Below are 17,884 nucleotides of genomic sequence, written 5' to 3' on the forward strand. Positions count from 1 at the left end.
TATGAATATATGTATCATGAATCTGTCACTCAGCTTCAACAATTATCAATTTGTGGCTAATCTTGTTTCATCTATACTCCTTCCTACTTTCCTCCTGATTATTTTGAAGGAAATTCTAGAGTCGTTTCACCTCTAACATTTCTCTATGTACCTCTAAAAATAAGTATTAAAAACCAAACCAAACTAAACCAAAAAACAAACTTCTGCAGTTTATTTTTTGAATAAACTACATCTTTTGTTCTGTAGAGCAGCGGGTCCCCATTAGATGCTCCTATGAGAATCTAATGCCTGATCATCTGAGGTGGAGCTGAGGCCATAAGGTGCTGGAGCGGCTGTAAATACAGATGAATTAGCTCTATTAGCTTAGCTCCCTCACAGGCTACTAACGTCTTGCTGTATTGGTTCCTAATGGGCCACAGACTGGTACGGGTCCACGGACTGGTAGACCTGTCCATGACTTGGGGTTTGGGGACCCCTGCTGTAGTTTTCCCATATGGATTTTGCTGATTGAATGCCCACGGAGTCAATTAACCTCACTTCAAAAATTACTGTAGTTTCATTATATGTTAATGTTTATAGATCTGGTATGGCAATTCTCCCTTATTATTTTTTAAAATTCAGATGCCACTTCTTGTGCTTTTTTTCTTCTATATATATCTTAGAACCACCTTGGCAAGTTCCATAACAAAACCTGTTGGGATTTTCATTGGAATTGCCTTGAGTTTTTAATATGAAGAACTAACATCTTGAAAATATTGGATCTTCCCATCCATTCATAAGGTGCATCCATCTCGTTTAATTATTTTTAGAGTTATTTAACTAAGTGTTAGTTTTTAATTTTCCCATAAGGTCTTAGGTTTATTTTTTAAATCTTTGTAACTTTTGTTTATTATGATCCTTTTGTTCTCGTCCTTGTTACTGATGATACATAAGCCCAGACATTCTAAATTCAAATCCCATCTCCTCCACTTAAGTGATTTTAGACAAGTTTACTCAATTACTGAGTCTTTGTTTTCTCTTCTACAATACGAAGATAACATCAGCGACGTAGTAGTAGTAATTAAAACGGAAGGACGACGCACCCATTGAAGCGCGGCTTTTAAAGCAATATCAGGGCGTGGACTGGATAAAGAATTTGATACACTCCTTCAGGGCCGAGAAGTTGAGGGTGAGTCTACGTTGCCTGCAGAGGACTCCATATTAAAAAGAAGTGAGTTCCTATGAATATTCAGGCACAAGCACAACTACAGGAAGAATAATAAACAAATAAAGAATTTTCTTCCGTGAAAGTTTTGCGGAGATCCAGGATGAGCGGTGTTCTGTTCTGTTATCTGAATCGACTCCCCCATCTCTTCAGTTGGTCCCACCTTTCTCAAATAGTCTGAAGGCAAGCATCCTGGACTTTGTAGTAAATTCCTTATTAGAATTGTTCCAATGGGCCCACGCAGTCGCCTGAAACTACATTTCCCAGGAGCCTCCGAGAGGCTTGTTTGCTGTTCCTCATCCTGACTTCCGGCGTCCTGCGATCTCTAGAGCCAATAAGGACGCTGGGATTGCCGATTCTCGGCACTCTGATTGGTGCATTCGACTGGAGAGCCTGGGTTCAAATTTTCAACGGTACTGAATGAATCCCTCGGCGGCTCTTGCGGGTGCTCCGTTGTTATACCCGAGACGAGGTGAGCTATGGGGAGAAAAGGGGAGCCGCTGGGTCGCGGGGTTCTCTCCTCCCTGACTTTTGAACGGCTGGAGGTCGCCTCCAAGCCCCGAGCGCTGTCCATGTCGATAGGCCCTAGCTTCTGAGGCTTTTGTTGAGGGGCGCAGTCCTGGCTGGGCGGAGTGGGAAGCCGAGCGTCTGGCTACCCTTGTCTTTGTTACAGGATTTCTCCGGGAAGTCTGTTGGGACCGAATTTAGGCAGCTGTGTCTGGAGGTAGAGGTGGAGGTCAGCCGCGGGAAATGGGGAAGAAGGCGTTGCGAGAGACTGTAGGCTAATAGTAACGGTAACAAGTATTGCTATTAGCAAGAACACATGAAGTAAGCATTTACTGGGCTAAGCACCCTGCGTGCGTTTTCTCGTTTAATTGCGCAGCAAGCGTTATAGTCTACGTTATAGAGCAGGAAACTAAGGCCCACAATCTAGATAAGTTTCTTCGAGAACTGGGAGAAACAGTAGTCCCGCCCTCAAGAAATGTAGCATTTCGTGGAGGAAAACAGATGTCACAACCAACTACATTTCTAAACTATTGTGGAAGATAGAAAGGCAGATGAGGTGGTTTGAGAACATAATTGAGGGAGAGTTTAATTCCACTTGAAGTTGTCTTTCTATTAGGGATTTTATATTCTGTTTTACCCATATCTGCCCAGCCCTCCCCCTTTGTATAAAATAACTAGGTATTATCCCATTCTAATTTCTTGTCCTAGAACAGTGGGCCCCAACCTTTTTGGCATAAGGGACGGGTGCTTCTATGAGAATCTAATGCCTGATGATCTGAGGTGGAGCTGAGGCAGTGACGCTAGCACTGGGGAGCAGCTGCAAATACAGATGAAGCTTCCCTCCCTCTTCTGCTGCTCACCTCCTGCTGTGTGGCTAGGTTCCTAACAGGCCATGGACTAGTACCAGTCTAGAACATGTAGATTGGAAAAGAAAGAAGTGTGAATCAGGCTACAATATTGTAGGATTGTTTTGCCCCTCTTTTATTTATGTATGGTTTCTTTTTCTCACATTTTTCTAGTAGTTAAGTACCAAGGACTTCCCCCAAATCAGACCTATATAGGACAAGACAGCATCTGAGTGCTCTACTGATTTTGCCTTAAGGCAATTGCTTGGTGTACTCCCAGATTCAGCCTTACCTTGTCTTGATATCCTATGGCTTTTTATTTACTTCTATAATAAGGATATCCTTGTGGTGTGGCCTCAGTGTATCACACCCCCTGTCAAGTTTTTTGGAGTAGCATTGTTGGGTGTGTCAGCTCAGTATTAAGCTCTCACTCTTGGGATCAAAATTTATTGTGGCTCCCCACTCATTTAGCTAGTTAATTGACCTTTGAGGGTATACTGTGTGCTCAGGTTGGTTTTAGATACTGTGGGTGTATAGGTGTATGATGTACTCAGGGTTTTCTGGTATGCTTGAGGACAAAAGACTGATTCAAATTGACAAGTAACAATCAGAACAAGATAAGACAGCATCTGAGTGCCCTACTGTTTTGTATTTTAAGTGTCCTGGCAATTTAGAGATGAGGGGAGCTCAGTGAGGCTTAAAATAGACAAGAGCGGCTTTGTGAAGCAGGTGAGACATACACTGGCTCTTGATAAGCAGAGTTTGGTGAGACAAGAACTAGAACAGTCTTAGTGCGTAGAAATCACCCACTTAATATCTGTTGAATTGGATAGGCAGGAGGGCATTATCTAAATTGACTACAAAACTGCAGGTATGAAAAACTGGATGTTTTTAGCTAGGTTGGCAAATTTGTTTAAACTTTCAAATCATATAAATAAAATAGGGTTATTTTGGCCAGCCTCATGCTTAAGTCTGTGTATTCTAACCTTAATAAAGTTAATTTATCCTACAGTTGCAATTAAACTTCTCCAGAAGACGAGATTATGTGGGAAGTTCTTTCATTTCTTGTTTACATACCAGGAGAGGTTCAGAGTTCTTCGAGATCTCCTGTTTTTTCTTCAGCCTTTCCTGGGTCAATTCCCGAATTATTTTTGAATTCCTGGGGAAGAAAAGAGAAAGAGAGATTTAAATGCCCTTTGGCATACTTAATATTCTTTGCCATGGGTCAAGGTCGGAAGCAGAATTGACTACAGGGAGATTGAACAGCCCAAGCAATTCTGCGAATAGATCTGTGTGTGACAAGGACATAGAGATCAGCAGCCCAAGGTACTTTGTGAAAAAGCTATGGATAACTGGGAGGGGTTCCATTTTTGTGTGTTTGCATAGAGAAACTTGATTAGAGGGAGACTAAATATTAGTGAGAAAGGTATAAAACTGTATGTAGGAGCTTACTTTAGAAAATTTTTTTAAATGTTATTTCTACTTTATAAAATAAAAAAGATAGAAAAAGTTTTTTCATATTTTAAGTATGCCTATTTGTCCTGTTTGAATAGGATGGAAGTGCACACTACCACCCCTTGGTGTCAGTGTTTATAAATTGCACATTTTGGAAAGTTTGCTTTAAAGTGGGAATAGGTAATATCAAAGACACCAGGAGACAGCAAATGTACACTGAAAAATTTAAAAGAACACTTTACACTGTTGAACAACTGTCTGTTAAGTTTGGCATTTGGTGGGTGTGTGTGAGGGAATCCATGCTATTTAGACTTTAGCTCTCAGAGCACTCTTTGGTTTTGAGAGTGGATATCCCTGGTCTTATAGCTCCTTCCTGTTCTCTGTTAACCTTTTTTACTACAGAGAATTTGAACCTGTTTCATCACCTTTCTGCTTCTTCCAGGTTCTTGATAAGAAGTACTTGCTAAATTTCAAGATTTCAGAAGAGAAGTGAAAGAGTATGTTGCAACTGTGATTGGACTGACAGATTAAACCCCAGGTAAGGTTGTGTTCACAGTGAGTTAACATTAAAAAGGAATAAGGGGAATATTAATATATTAGCTTCAAAAGCGTTTAAATAAGTTTAACATATCTTAAAGTAACGTGTTTTGGAAGAAAATTTGTTTAATATTAGAAAAGCAAAAGAAAACAACATAACCCATTATCCATCCCACTTCTCATATAAATTATGGCTGACATTTTGATAGATATCTTTTCATTGTTTTTCTCTGCCTATATTTGGTTCTAAAGCACCATGCACAAAAACCTTCATTATTTTTTCTTAATAATTATGAACTTTTTTTATGCCTTTCTGCATGAAATACTATGCAGTATTCCATTATATGGTTCTACTGTAATATTTTACCCAGTGAATCATTGGTCAAAAAGAATGCATATTTTTTAAGACTTTGGTATATAACACCAAATTGCCTCATAGGAAAATTATGCTGATTTACATACTAGCAGTGTATAATTCACATGAGCATATTTTAAAAATATGTGATACATTCGTATTGTGCAAAAATCAAAATAATATAAAAAGATTTATAGTAGTTAAAAATCTTCCAACCCTGTCACTATCTACCTCACTCCCTGCCATCCACAGGTAATCACTTTTTTAGGTGTGTATGTCTCTACTTCCCAAATCTTTTGAAGGATACGAATCACTACAAGACTGAGTGATTGAGATTTGATGAGGGTTGTAACCTGCAGCTCCACTGTTAACCGTTATAAACTCTTTTAGTTTCTTACTATTGGAACATCAGAACACTTTGATATTCTACAAAGATTTCCTCTTAGTATTCTACAAAAATCTACAAAAATTCTACAAAAAACATTTGGCCCGAGGTAAATGGCATTATTGATTTCTATCCAGGTCCCATTAGTCGTGTAAGAGTGGATTATGGTTTATAGAGTCTGGATAAATTAAATAAAGCAGAACTGAGTTTGTTATTCTTCAGAGAGAGTGATATGAAACTTACAAATTTGAGAGAGAAGTGATAAAAAATATATTTGCTTGAAGTTTCTGGACAGTGATGAATTAGAACAAGTGTCCATGTATCCTGTGCTGACTTCTGAGTGCTTGGACGGTGAAAGATTGTCATTGGATTTTAAATTGACCCAATTTTGGAAGCTTCTTAGATCTGTTTCTGTAAACAGATCCGATTTCAACATAGAAGTTAGCGAACATAAATGTGGAAACACAAAGTCCATTAACTTCCTTCAGACTTAGTTTGTGACTTTGATTAATAGTTAAAATTGCACACTGGATTATGTTGCCATTTACTGCCTCCTGCTGACCTCCTTTGTTCAAAAAAAAATGTAAGTGTTTTCTCCCTGGGTAAGATGAAAATAACTCAACTCTATTTAACTTGTGGTACTGTAATAAGATCTCTTATCTCCTGTGAAAGTGGTAGAGGTTGTCTCTGGGGAAATGGCACTGCTTGGGATGGGACCAGCTTAACAAACTATACTTCTAATGAAGTCTTGACTTGCTCTGTTTAGTCTTTTACATTACCAATTGTTTAACTCATGATTTTTCCTCCAATAGAAATAGGCAGGACACAGCTCACAAGTTGGCTAGTGTTAACTCGTGATTTTTCCTCTAGTAGAAATAGGTAGGACACAGCTTGAAAGCGGGTGCCCAGTTGAGAACATCTATCACACTAGTCTTTGTTTTTTTTAGGAGCTGCTAGTCTACCAGTTCAGGCTTGCTTAGAATGCATCCTTTTGCCACTTCCCTCCACTCCCTCTGAACCTGCACCTTTTGATTTATAGAGCTCGTCAAAGGCTAGTTATTTTTGGTTTGAGAGTGAAGAGAGGAGGCAATGGAGGTTCATTTCAGATGACTGTAGAAACAGGTTACATTGCTCCTTTTTTAATTAAATTTATTGGGGTGACATTGGTTAATAAAATTTATAGGTTTCAAGTATACAATTCCATAATATGTCATATGTATATTGCATTGTGTCTTCACCACCCAAAGTCAGATTTCCTTCTGTCACCATATATTTAACTCCCTTTACCCTTATCCACCTCTCCCTACTGCCCCACTCTGGTTACCACTAAACTGTTGTCTGTGTCTATGAGTTTTTGTCTTGTTTTTTTTTTTTTGTTTTGTTTTGTTTTCAGGTTTGTATTCCAAATATAAGTGAAATCATATGTTTTTTTTGCAGTTTTCCTCAATTGCATACTTTTCCTCTTTTTGTTTGGCCTTTCCATTTATCTCTTCCCCTAGAACAAGTCAACATTCATGCTTAGCCTGTAAAACTCCACATGTCTATGTCTTTTAGGTATCGCTTCCATCAGTAAACCTGCTCTGACCCTTCTTCACTTTGTTCCCCTTCTCTGCACTTCCATAGTGTATTCTTAGTTGCCCTTGGTTTATTACCCATTACAGCAAGGATCACCCTGTATCATAATTGTATTCTCCGTTCAACTGTGAGTTTCTTAAGGGAAGGGATTATGTATATCCTTTCAGTCTTTGTTTTTTGGAGACCAAAAAAAAAGCTATATGATATGATGGATGGTACTTAATAGGCAGTTTTCAAAAAGAACCTACCTAGTTCATAACAGATGGGAGAGAATTTTCCATCATGTCTATTGTGGGATTATTGGTCAGAAAGAGCTATTTTTTAACTTATAATGAATGTGTCTAGATTTGCAAGAGTCTGAAGCTATTGTGGATTCAGATAATTTTGAAATGTGATGCTGATTCTCTTGCCTGGCAGCTTAATTTGTTTGGGGGAATGTGGTTGACGCATGTGCTTTTTTTTCAGTGAGACCTGTTGACAGAAATTCAATCTTGATTAAGGGGTGCAGGAAGGCATCCAGTTCCCACCGTGCATGAGGCTCTCTCAGTTAAACAGTTGACTTTGGCCCTGGCTGGCTCCATTTTCCACTAAGCCTTGAGCTCTTTCGTTTTTGAAGGTTTTACATCCTAATATTATTTATGGGAGAGGCAGTGGGGGTGAAACTGGCATAATCCCATAGTTACTTTTGGCTTTGTTCATGTGCTTATGCTGTCATCCTTTATTAAGGAGAATCAGACTTCTCAATGGACATGTATTTATTTATTTGTTGTGGGGAGGGGACACAGGGATGGTTGCCTTAGTTGGCCATACTACACCAAAAGATAGCTCAAAAGAAGCTTTTTAAAAAAGAGTTCATGCTAAAAAGAGTATTGAGATTTAAAAATTTCACCTAAATAAAGATCAGGTGTATTTAGCTTTCCTGGTGTATTTAGAATAGGGTTTTTAATCTGTCAGAGTGTTCTTTATGATTTGTCAGTGATGCTTAGTTTTTGTATAGAGCAGAGTTTATTTTTTGTCTAACTCGTAAGATTTGGTTACCTACCTCATTTTTGAAGGAATATTTGTAGAAAACCCTATGTATTATATTGACCCCTGGTCTTAAAACTCAACGCTGCTGCACTAGTTGGTGATCTCGGAGTAGCTTAACTTCTCTGAGTCTGTTTCCTTATTTGTAAAATAGTGAGGATGATATCTACCTTCTGTGTTGTTTATTTCACTTAAATGAGATGATTTATGTGAAGTGCCTGGTAAGGTGCTTGGCTTGTAGTAGACAGTGTTTGGAAGTTATTATTACCTATAAATGGTTTTGTCTCTTGTTCCTTGATATTTGATATTGATCTATACAAATGTTTATTTTAAAATAAATAAGAGAGGCAATGGATGGTGCAGTGGATTAGGACCCTTTAGGGGCTCACTGGGTTCAAATCCTGGCTCTGCTACTTGTTAGCTGTGTTACCGTGAACAAATAAATCTCAGTGCCTCAGTTTCTACTTCTGTAAAATGAAGGTAATAACAGTACCTACTTCATAGGGTTATTATGAGGATTTAGTGAGTTAATACATGTAAAACATTGCCATCAGTACCTGGCATGTCATAAGTACTTAGTAATTAGTAGTTATTAGTTTTAACTCTTTTCCCAAGTTTATGTACTTTTTTTATTAAGTCAATTCCTTGGAACATTTTATTTTTATACAGAAAAATTATAAAAGAGAATGTGTAACATTTGGATATGTGAAGTTAGAAGCCAATTTATAAAACATGTAAATGTGAAGCAATATTTCCAATAATCGAGAGGTTTAATAATTATTGCTGTATTTAAAAATATTTTCAAAAATTCCAGAAAGCCCAGTGACTTCTGGACTGTAAACACAGATTTTGGGGGAAATAAATACTACTTAACTAGTTCTTTAAACTAGAAATGTATGCATTTGTATAATAAAACATATTCAAAGAGTAGAAAAGTTCATATAGTGACCCAGAAGTCCCAGCTCTCTTCTCAGTCTGAAATACTGTTAACACTTTTGTGTCTCCTTCTGCAATAGTCTTATGTCTCTACAAGGGTATATATTACCCTTTTCCTCTTTTTAACATGAATGTAAGCACACCCTTCTGCATTTTGCTTTTCTTATTTGATAGCTCTTGGAGCTCATTCTGTACATATAATCACATATGTAAAGTTATCTAATATTAAAGTTACTATTTCATTATACATTTGTGCCATAATTTTTTCAACCAATCTCCTATTGGTGGACTTTGGGTTTTTAGTTTTTTGACTTTTATGAATAATTCTACAGTGAACTTCCTTATACTTACATATCTAGAAGATAAATTTCTATGTTTGGCAAAATTTCTCAAAAAGAAAAAAGCAAATTGCCCTCCAAAGTGGCTAGCCGTGTAGCTCTATAGTTTAAAAAAGAGAAAAGAGCGTGAGGGGTTAAATTTGAATACTTTCCAGGTGGTTTTCAGCAACATTCTTTGATGGAATCCTGGTTTTTAGGAGGCTAAGTGGGGTTGCTGCAAATGACATTCCTGCCTCTTTCCTCCCCCAGCTTTAGTTGTCTTCATTACATTCCTGCCTGGGAAGTGTTCCCAGTGACCTGGGTTAGGCATTAAGATCATGGGAATCCAAGATTTTCCCATGTCTTCCAGCATATTTGTTCACAAAAACAGGAAAACTTCCTCTTAGCAGAAGGGGAATTTTAGCCACTGTCAGTCACTGGGGAATCTTTCATTAAGGGTCCTTTGAATAGAAATTTGGTCAAAGAGAGGAAAGGTATCAGTAGGTCAAAAGACAGTGATAAAATCTATGATAGTGTATGTCATAGCATTTGAAATATCTTCTTTTTGTTCATGGGAAGAAAGGTAGAGTGACTTGCCCCTTGCCACATACATCTAGTAAATGGCCAGAGACAGGGCTAGAATTCTGTACTTCTGTGTTTGTTGGGATTGTTTTTGGCTATAAGTGACAAAATGTAACTATAATGGCTTATACAAAAAGAATATTAGTGTCTGGACTTAGATGATTGCTGACATTTGATCATTACTGATCAGTAGCTCAGTGAGTCAGGGTCAATGTCTGTTATACTCTTGGCCATCCACTCATGTGTACACAATGGCTGCTATAGCTCTAGCCATTACATCTGCCTTCAAGACAAGAAGAGTGAAGGAAAAGGGCAGGAACAAGGACTGTAGCTATCTATATCAGGAAAGGTCTCCTATGCATCCCTCAGCAGATTCTACTGCCTTTTCATTGGCCACAACTGTCCTGTGGCTGCTCCAGGTTTGGAAGGTGGCAATCAAGGAGGTGACTTCCATTAGAGTGTGCTTCCTACTTTTTTTTTTAATAACAAAATATGTCAAGTTTTATTCATGGATTCGTGTCTACATTGACAGTTAAAAACACAAATGGCCTCTTCTCAAATGTATTATGAGGGGATTACAGTAGATTAAGATGAATTAAAATCATGTAGATACATAAAAATAAAATGCCACATGGCATTGTTAAACTGGGTTACTTCTGTGTTGCTGCTCATTGTCCAAGGGCACAAACTTCTAGATTTCACAGATGAAAGGTTGGGTGAAATTCTTTGGAAGGGAGTAATTGTGTGGTCCATAAAAAGGTGTCAACTAGTGTTCTTTGAAGTGTGCATAGCCACATATCACACAGTACTTGTCTCGTACCAAGAACCATTGTTGAGAAGGTGGGGGTACAACAAAGATACTGCTTAATTCAGTGTTGTTAGGTGCAACATAGGAGCTGGGAACCATACACTTCAAATGAAGTTCAGCAGAAATTGATTCCTAAGTATATAGGTAAGCCAGGACTAAGTGAGAGTTCCATCAGAGAAAAGCTGTTACAATTCTACAGAGACTAACAGGATAATCAAATTCAAGTTCATCTAGTCACACTTGAATTGCCTGACAGCCAGTCCCCAGAAATAATTCGTCAGGGCCTCCCGATTCATCTTGATAAAATAGTGCTCTTTTAGCTTTATCATGAAAATTAAAATGACTGCATTCCACCAAGATGAGAAAGAACTGTAGCGGCAGCTCCTTGAGCCTCTTCATTTGCTGGAGGGAGAGAGGTCCATGTCTTTACTAGGGCACCCATTCTAGGTACTAAGTTCCCTAATACCCGGTGTCCTCGGAAAGCTCGAACTCTTTCAAAATAGATCCCATGTTTTAACTTTTTCCCAATGGCAGTGTGCTACACAGTAGCAGATGTTTAATAAATACGGGAAGAATAAAGTGACTCTTTCTGGATCCAAGAACTAATAAAGAATTGGGGCTGAAAATTATGTTTGGGTCAGTGCTCTTTAGACTACATTACCTTGGGAGATCAGAGTGTTATGCGTGACCTGGACCTCTCCTGAGATTTAGAGTCATCTCTCCAAGTAGCTGCTAGGTACCCAAGTGGATACTTGATATAGTCCTCTCAAAAGGTGACAGGTGCTATATAGAACCCCTGATTTTAGCCCCTTCTGTTTGTTTTCTCTCCATCTCAGTCAATAATGCCACAGTCCATCTAACTTCCAAGCCAAGAGACACTAGGATTTACTCTCAATTCCTTCTTTTCCTTCATACCTGTATCCAGTCTTGCACTGAATCTTCTCACTGTTACCTTCAAGATTTATTTCATGTCTATTCACTTATCCGTGATCAATACCCTGGCCCAAACTACCACTGTGTCTCTCCTGGACTTCCTCAATAGCTTGTTAATAAGCACCCTGCTTCCAGTTTTGTTCTCTGTCTAGGGCAGTTGGCTCTTGCCCAGAACACATCCAAATCAAAGGAACGGGTAGAAGCAGAAGGTCTTTATTATGCTAGGTCTTGGCCTAAGAGCTCCTTAGGCAGCAGGAAGTTAACTGCTTCCTACTGTTTTTGATGATGAAAAATATTTAACTGTGGCTTGATTTAAGCCATGTTAATCTATAATTCTCTTTATGCTTTTAGTTCATACTATATAACTTAAATATTATATGCCATCTTATTTATTGAGTGTGATAGGACTTTAGCTACAGTCTAGATTTGAAATTCCTTTGTGTCTGAGACTAGATCTACTTTTTGTATGAGACTTGGTGTCTCATCCTTGAATATTAGTGAAAAAGAGTTTAGATGTCATCAAGCCCACATCTTATGGCTCTTGGTAAGTATATAATATGAGTGGACTGCTAACAAATAGCTTATTAAGTTAAATTGAATACTGAAAGTAGAAAAGGGGAGAGTGAAAAATTTAGAATGGAGATAATAAAGAGTCTTCTATTCAGGGCAAAAGACTATGGGGGCAGGATCTACTTGGAAAAAAATATAGTACTATTTTCAATGAAAACAGAAACCTGAACTACATTAGCATGCTTTTCTAACTCACAGAGTTAGAAGGCAAAATGATGTGGAAAGAACATTGTACTAAAGTCAAGAGCCTCAGTCTAGGTCTCCTTCTGCCTTTATATAACGGCAGTGTTGCACAAGTCATTTAATCTCTCTTAGCTTCAGCTTCTAGGATGGGGATAATAATTGCTGCTTTACAGGATTGTTGAGAGTATTAGAAATAGTACGTATTTAGTACTTCATGGTGCCTGGCACATGTAAGTACCTTTGGTAATTGTTTTTACCATAGTCATTTGTATTATTATTGTGTGGTCTTGGAGGAACCCTTTTTTGCATTAATTAAACCTTATCTATAAACTGCAAATGTTAGATGTTATCTAAGATTCTGCTTCCCAATTCTAAACTGTCATATATCTACATTAAGTACCTCAGCTGGGACATTGTTAAAAAGATTTCTGTGGAGTTATTAAGGTATCTGTGAGTGCAGTGAGTTCATAGGAGACCGTAGGAAGATGAAGTTCTCTGGTGTGTAGATTTATGTCACTATGTAAACCAAATAAATACGTATCAGAACAAATGTTTCTGAGGCACTGAAGTACCTTCTGAATTATCCAAGGCCACTGAGAGAAGCTAATGAAATGCTGGCTAAACCAAGAGCAGCAACGAGGTTGGATATAACTTACCTTATGATTTCTCTCAAAGAGTATAGGTATAATGTTATAATATAGAGAAAGTCAGCACTGAGGGCTGTCAGTACCCATAATTGGTGACAGTTTGGGGCATGGCACACCTCTCTGGTAATGTCAATGGGAATTTACTCTTCTGAGGAACATTTTCACAGTATATATCAAGAGCCAGCAATTCCATCTTTAAGAATTTATCTTAAGAATTATGGACGTGTACCGAAATTCAGCTCCAAGGATATTCTTCTAGTAGTATCTTTAAAGTGAAAGTATTGTATAAAGCCTAAAAAATAGGGATAAGTAAATCATCGTACAGCCATCAAATGATAGTATATCATTATCTGTTGGCATGGAAAATGCTCACAATATGTGAAGCAGATGCAAAATGTCAATGATCCCATTTTTAAAAAAGATTTATATATATCAATATATATGGAATAGTGTGGCATTGTAGTTTTTTTAATAAAAGCTTTTTTGTGATCTAATTTTTTATAATCATATATTTTTGTAATAAAATAGGGCTTAAGAAAGATACTTAATTCAACAAATGTGTATGCAAGTGATTACTGGTATCTACTTCTAAGATAAAGAATACTTTAAGTACATGTTGTTCTCTGGATGAAGACAAATGGTTCTTTGAGTTTCATAGGAAATTATTTGCCAGTGAGTATGGCCTTTAGATTATTTTTCAGGCTACTTACAACTATTTTCTTAACCATACAGGGCTGGATTGGGGGCTGACGTTAAACCTACACAGGTTTCCACAAGACAGAGTGTAGAAGTTTGTACACAGAAGTAGGCTGGGTCTGTCTTTTATTTGTTCCTTTTACTTAATCTGTATGTTGTACCTTTTATGTATTTTTTAAAGCCATTTCCTTCTTGCCCAGGGACAATGTTTTTATGAAAATAAGGAAAGAAAACCTATATCGGCAAAACTGTTTGCACTTTCTTTAAAATACTGTTCTAAGCACGTTGATGGATGAGGTATACACAAGTGAGTAAAATCCATCCTTGTCTTCAGGAATTTACAGTCTACTAGGAGAGACGTTTGCATAGTTAATATAAAATCGGATGGTAAATAAAGCACTATGGCTTTGGAGAGGCAACAATTTTGTGTGATAGGTAGAAATTAGGAAAGGATTTGTAGAGAATTGAATTGGACTTTGAATGATGAGTAGGATTTTGGTTGGTAGGTATAAAATTTAATGGTGTGTTTCAGAAATTGGATTATTCAGGGCAGAGAGTAAATTTGATGTGGGGGTGGCTAGAAGTGAGGAAATGGTAGGTTGAGAGGAAACTAAAATAATGAACATAAAACACTGAGCACAGTGCATGGCATGTTGTAAGTACTCATCAAACTTTTCCTCTTTCTAATTCCAACATACTTACCTCAGGGAGTACCTTCAAGTTACCAAAAAGAACAGTTAACTTTTAGTTTGATTTAAAAAGTAAGACATATTGTTCAGACGATTTTCAGAATTGCAAATGTGGTAGTAAAAGCTAAGTAATTACTAGGGAATCAGTACCTTACATTAAGGTGCATACAATTTTCTGAACCATTTCTTTCCATAGAAGGTGACCTATTGAGAAAAGTGATACCAATACTAGTAAAAAACAGCTCTCCTGCACCGAGGTGGGGACAATGTCACAAGTTAAAGCCTCTTATTCCTATGATGCTCCCATGGACTTCATCAATTTTACATCTTTGAATGATGAGGAAGATACCCAAGACATAGATTCTTGGTTTGGTAAGTGTTTGCTTTTCCCTGGCCATTTTAAGTGTTTTGAAGACTTTTCAAAAAATAGAAGGGGTTATAAGGAAATAAAATATAATTCCTGTCTGCACGAAGGTACTTTGTCATCCATGATATGAGACAAATAATTGAAGTATTTGGGGAATGGACTATAAGTACAAATTAATGTTATTTTACAGTTAAGAATGACAAGTATTTAAGCTTTAGAGACATATGGGAAAATCCAGAAATCCATATTTCTTCAGAAATATGATGAAACAAAGTTGAATGAAACTCTAGAATTCAAAAACATGTCTGTACTTATGACAGCCCCATAAAAACTTGCTCTACTTGTCACTGGGCATAGAATATAATATTACAGCTAGGATATTGGCATTATATAATCCACCAATCTTACTCAGATTTCTCATTTCACTTGTACTCATTTTTGTTTATGTGTATTAAGTTCTGCACAATTTTATCACCTGTGTAGGTTCATGTATCTATTACCACAGTCAAGATACTGAACAGTTCTAACATCACAAGGACCCTTGTATTGCTGTTTTATAACTACACTCACCTTCCCCTTGCTACCTCTTCCCAATTCATTTTTAAATGGAGGGATTATGCTGCTCAGAACCCAATCCCCAAACAGAGATAGGATTGCCTGATGTTGGGTAATATGGTATGGCACATACCCTGACACCAGGCTAACGATAAATAAAGATGTGGTTATGTTTTTATATTACTTTGGAATAATATTTGATATCAGGCTAGTAGCTGCTGGGGCCCCTTTATTCATTCTTTTTCTTGCCCTTATCCTCTTTATTAAGAGAAATCACTGTGTGCTGGGGGGACAAAAATGAGTCCTTTGTAGCCACACTTGTCACTGATAATAGTGTCCAAATATGATGGCATATGCCATTCTCTTGGAAAAGGACTTTAATTGTATCCACTGGGGATCCCAAGAGGAGAGGTGTCTTGGAAGTGGTGTGGGAAGAAAGGTGGATAAGAGGGCCAACTGCCCTATAGGGGTCTTCCTCCATGCCCTTGCTCCACTGAAACTCCAAAGAAATGGCTGGATTGTCTATCTCTTTTTCTAAGTTTTTCTTTAAAACAAAACAAAGGGGAAATAGTATTAACAATACTATTAAGTACAGTTTGGAAGAAAAAAAATCCCACTCTTTTTTTCCAGACCACCTTAGCTCTAACATAACTTTCTAATTTCTTCCAAATAATATCTTTTAACACAGTTGCAATCCATGTACATGCACAGTGTTATTGCTGGGGCTCACCACATTTTTGACACTTCTATCTATAGATAGGCGGTTGGTAGAACAGGCATTTCACTGCTTTGCACTGACTTTTGGACACGGCAGAATCTAAGATAAAATTCTTTGAGACAGCCTTGCTCTGTTCCATCCTCACACCCCACACTCCCTTCTCACCACCCCAGTTGAGGGAGAACCTCAACGCAGATAGGCTATGAGACGCCCCTTGTCAGCCCTGTAGATCTTGGTGGCTACAGTTTCTTAAACAGGAACATCATGTATCTGGGTGTTGATAAGGCCAGTTCACACTCGTATGGTCCTAAATGTGTATCAAGCAAAGATAAAGAGCTATTCACAATACATGCAGAGTCTGCACTTCTTTTCTATAATACATTGTTCACTGTTGCCAATGTTTTAGCGATAGTTTTTATAGTCTCTATCTCTGATGTATAATGTGTATTCATTTCTTTTTGATCATTAGAGCTTTGCTTTTACTTGCCAAATGAATTAGAAGTGTACTGGTAGGGAGCTTGAGACTCCATTTTAAGTGCATGGCACTGACTTACTTTGCTTCTTTGCTGATTGTTTAGAGGATGACACTCTTAACTTTTCACAGAAGAGAAGGCCAATTTGGAGAATAAGTTTCCTGGGAAGAATGGGACAGGAGCGCTTTTTCAGGACAAAACTCCTTTGAGGAAAGCGAATCCTCAGCAAGCTATTGTCACACCTTTGAGACCAGGTGAGAGGGAACTTGTTGATATAAAGCTCCTTGGCAGAATGGTGGAATAGTGTATTAGGAGCCTGAGAGATCTGGGGTGAATTACCTAAATGCCGTATCCCTTGGTTTATTATTGGTGAAATGGGCTGATTCATTTTATGGTGAATGCGAAACTAATGATGTGCTACACTTTTTAAATAATCTCTTAGAATTAAAGGTAAAGTAGAATTGTTTGCCAGATACATAATTGTCTTCTTTTTATGATAAGATTTAAGATAACTTAAATGGGTCTGGTTGGGAAATAAAACAGTAGGAGAGAAGAATGTACTGCTTGCCATTGTAAAAGAATTCTTTGAGTCACGTGTCTGATTTTAAAAGATGATTGACATTTGAACTGGTGGTTACTAAATCTGTAGAATATTGTCTGTTAGATCAGGACAAAAAAGGCATTCTTTAATAGGTCATAAATCCTTGAAAATGATTCTTTTTTAAAAAAAATAATAGCTATATTTAGATATAATTCATAATACAATTCACCTTAAAATGTACATTTCATTTTTTTTATAGTATATTCATAGAGTAGTTGTACAAACCACTACAATCAATTTATCATTGATTTTTTTTCTAGTCTGTTTTTTATTTCATTGATTTCCATTCTGACCTTTATTATTTCCCTTCTACCTACTTTGGGTTCAATATGCATTTTTTTTTTCTTTTTTTCTTTTTTAGTTTCTTAAGGTGGCAGCTGAAGTCATTGATTTGAGATCTTTTTTTTTTTTAATGAGTTTACTGCTGTAAATCTCTCCCTAAGTACTGCTTTAGTGGCATCCCACAAATTTGATATGCTATGTTTTCATTTTCATTCCATTCAAAATACTTTTAATTTCTCTTTTGATATCTTCTCTGACCCATGGTTTTTTTAATTGAGATATAATTGACATATAACATTGTATAAGTTTAAAGAGTGCATATTGATTTGATACATTTACATATTGCAATGTGATTAACACCTCTATCATATCACATAATTCTTTTTTGTTTGAGAAATAATTAAGGTCTAGTATCTTAGCAGCTTTGAAGTTTATAATACAGTATTGTTGACTGTAATCTCTATGCTGTGCATTAGAGCTCCAGGATTAACTACTAGTTGCAAGTTATTTATGTGTTAGTTTAGAAATGTGTTATTTAATTTCCAGGTATTTGCAGGGGTTCTAGAAATCTTTTCTGTTATTGATTTCTTTGTGGATTTAATTCCATTGTGGTCAAAGAACATACTTTATGATTTAAA

At 37.1% G+C, this 17,884-nt stretch overlaps 1 protein-coding gene across 5 annotated transcripts in view; it reads left to right on the top strand.

The window, feature by feature from the left end:
• The first annotated feature begins 1,530 nt into the window (after positions 1–1,530).
• Positions 1,531–17,884, top strand: part of TPX2 (TPX2, microtubule nucleation factor) — a 48,734-nt gene continuing 32,380 nt past the window's right edge. For 2 of the 5 annotated variants that reach the window (XM_006921700.3, XM_006921702.3), the window contains exons 1-4: positions 1,531–1,676; positions 4,454–4,549; positions 14,447–14,622; positions 16,495–16,617. In XM_006921700.3, coding sequence (XP_006921762.1) covers positions 14,517–14,622; positions 16,495–16,617 — 229 coding nt within the window. In that variant the 5' untranslated portion in view covers positions 1,531–1,676; positions 4,454–4,549; positions 14,447–14,516. Of the gene's footprint in view, positions 1,677–4,453; positions 4,550–13,597; positions 13,679–13,761; positions 13,869–14,446; positions 14,623–16,494; positions 16,618–17,884 lie in introns of all 5 variants that reach the window. The other 3 variants (XM_025040009.1, XM_015597015.2, XM_015597016.2) reach the window with 3 other exon arrangements.

The sequence above is a fragment of the Pteropus alecto genome, unplaced genomic scaffold (genome assembly GCF_000325575.1).
Source record: "Pteropus alecto unplaced genomic scaffold, ASM32557v1 scaffold45, whole genome shotgun sequence".
Lineage (NCBI taxonomy): Eukaryota > Metazoa > Chordata > Mammalia > Chiroptera > Pteropodidae > Pteropus > Pteropus alecto.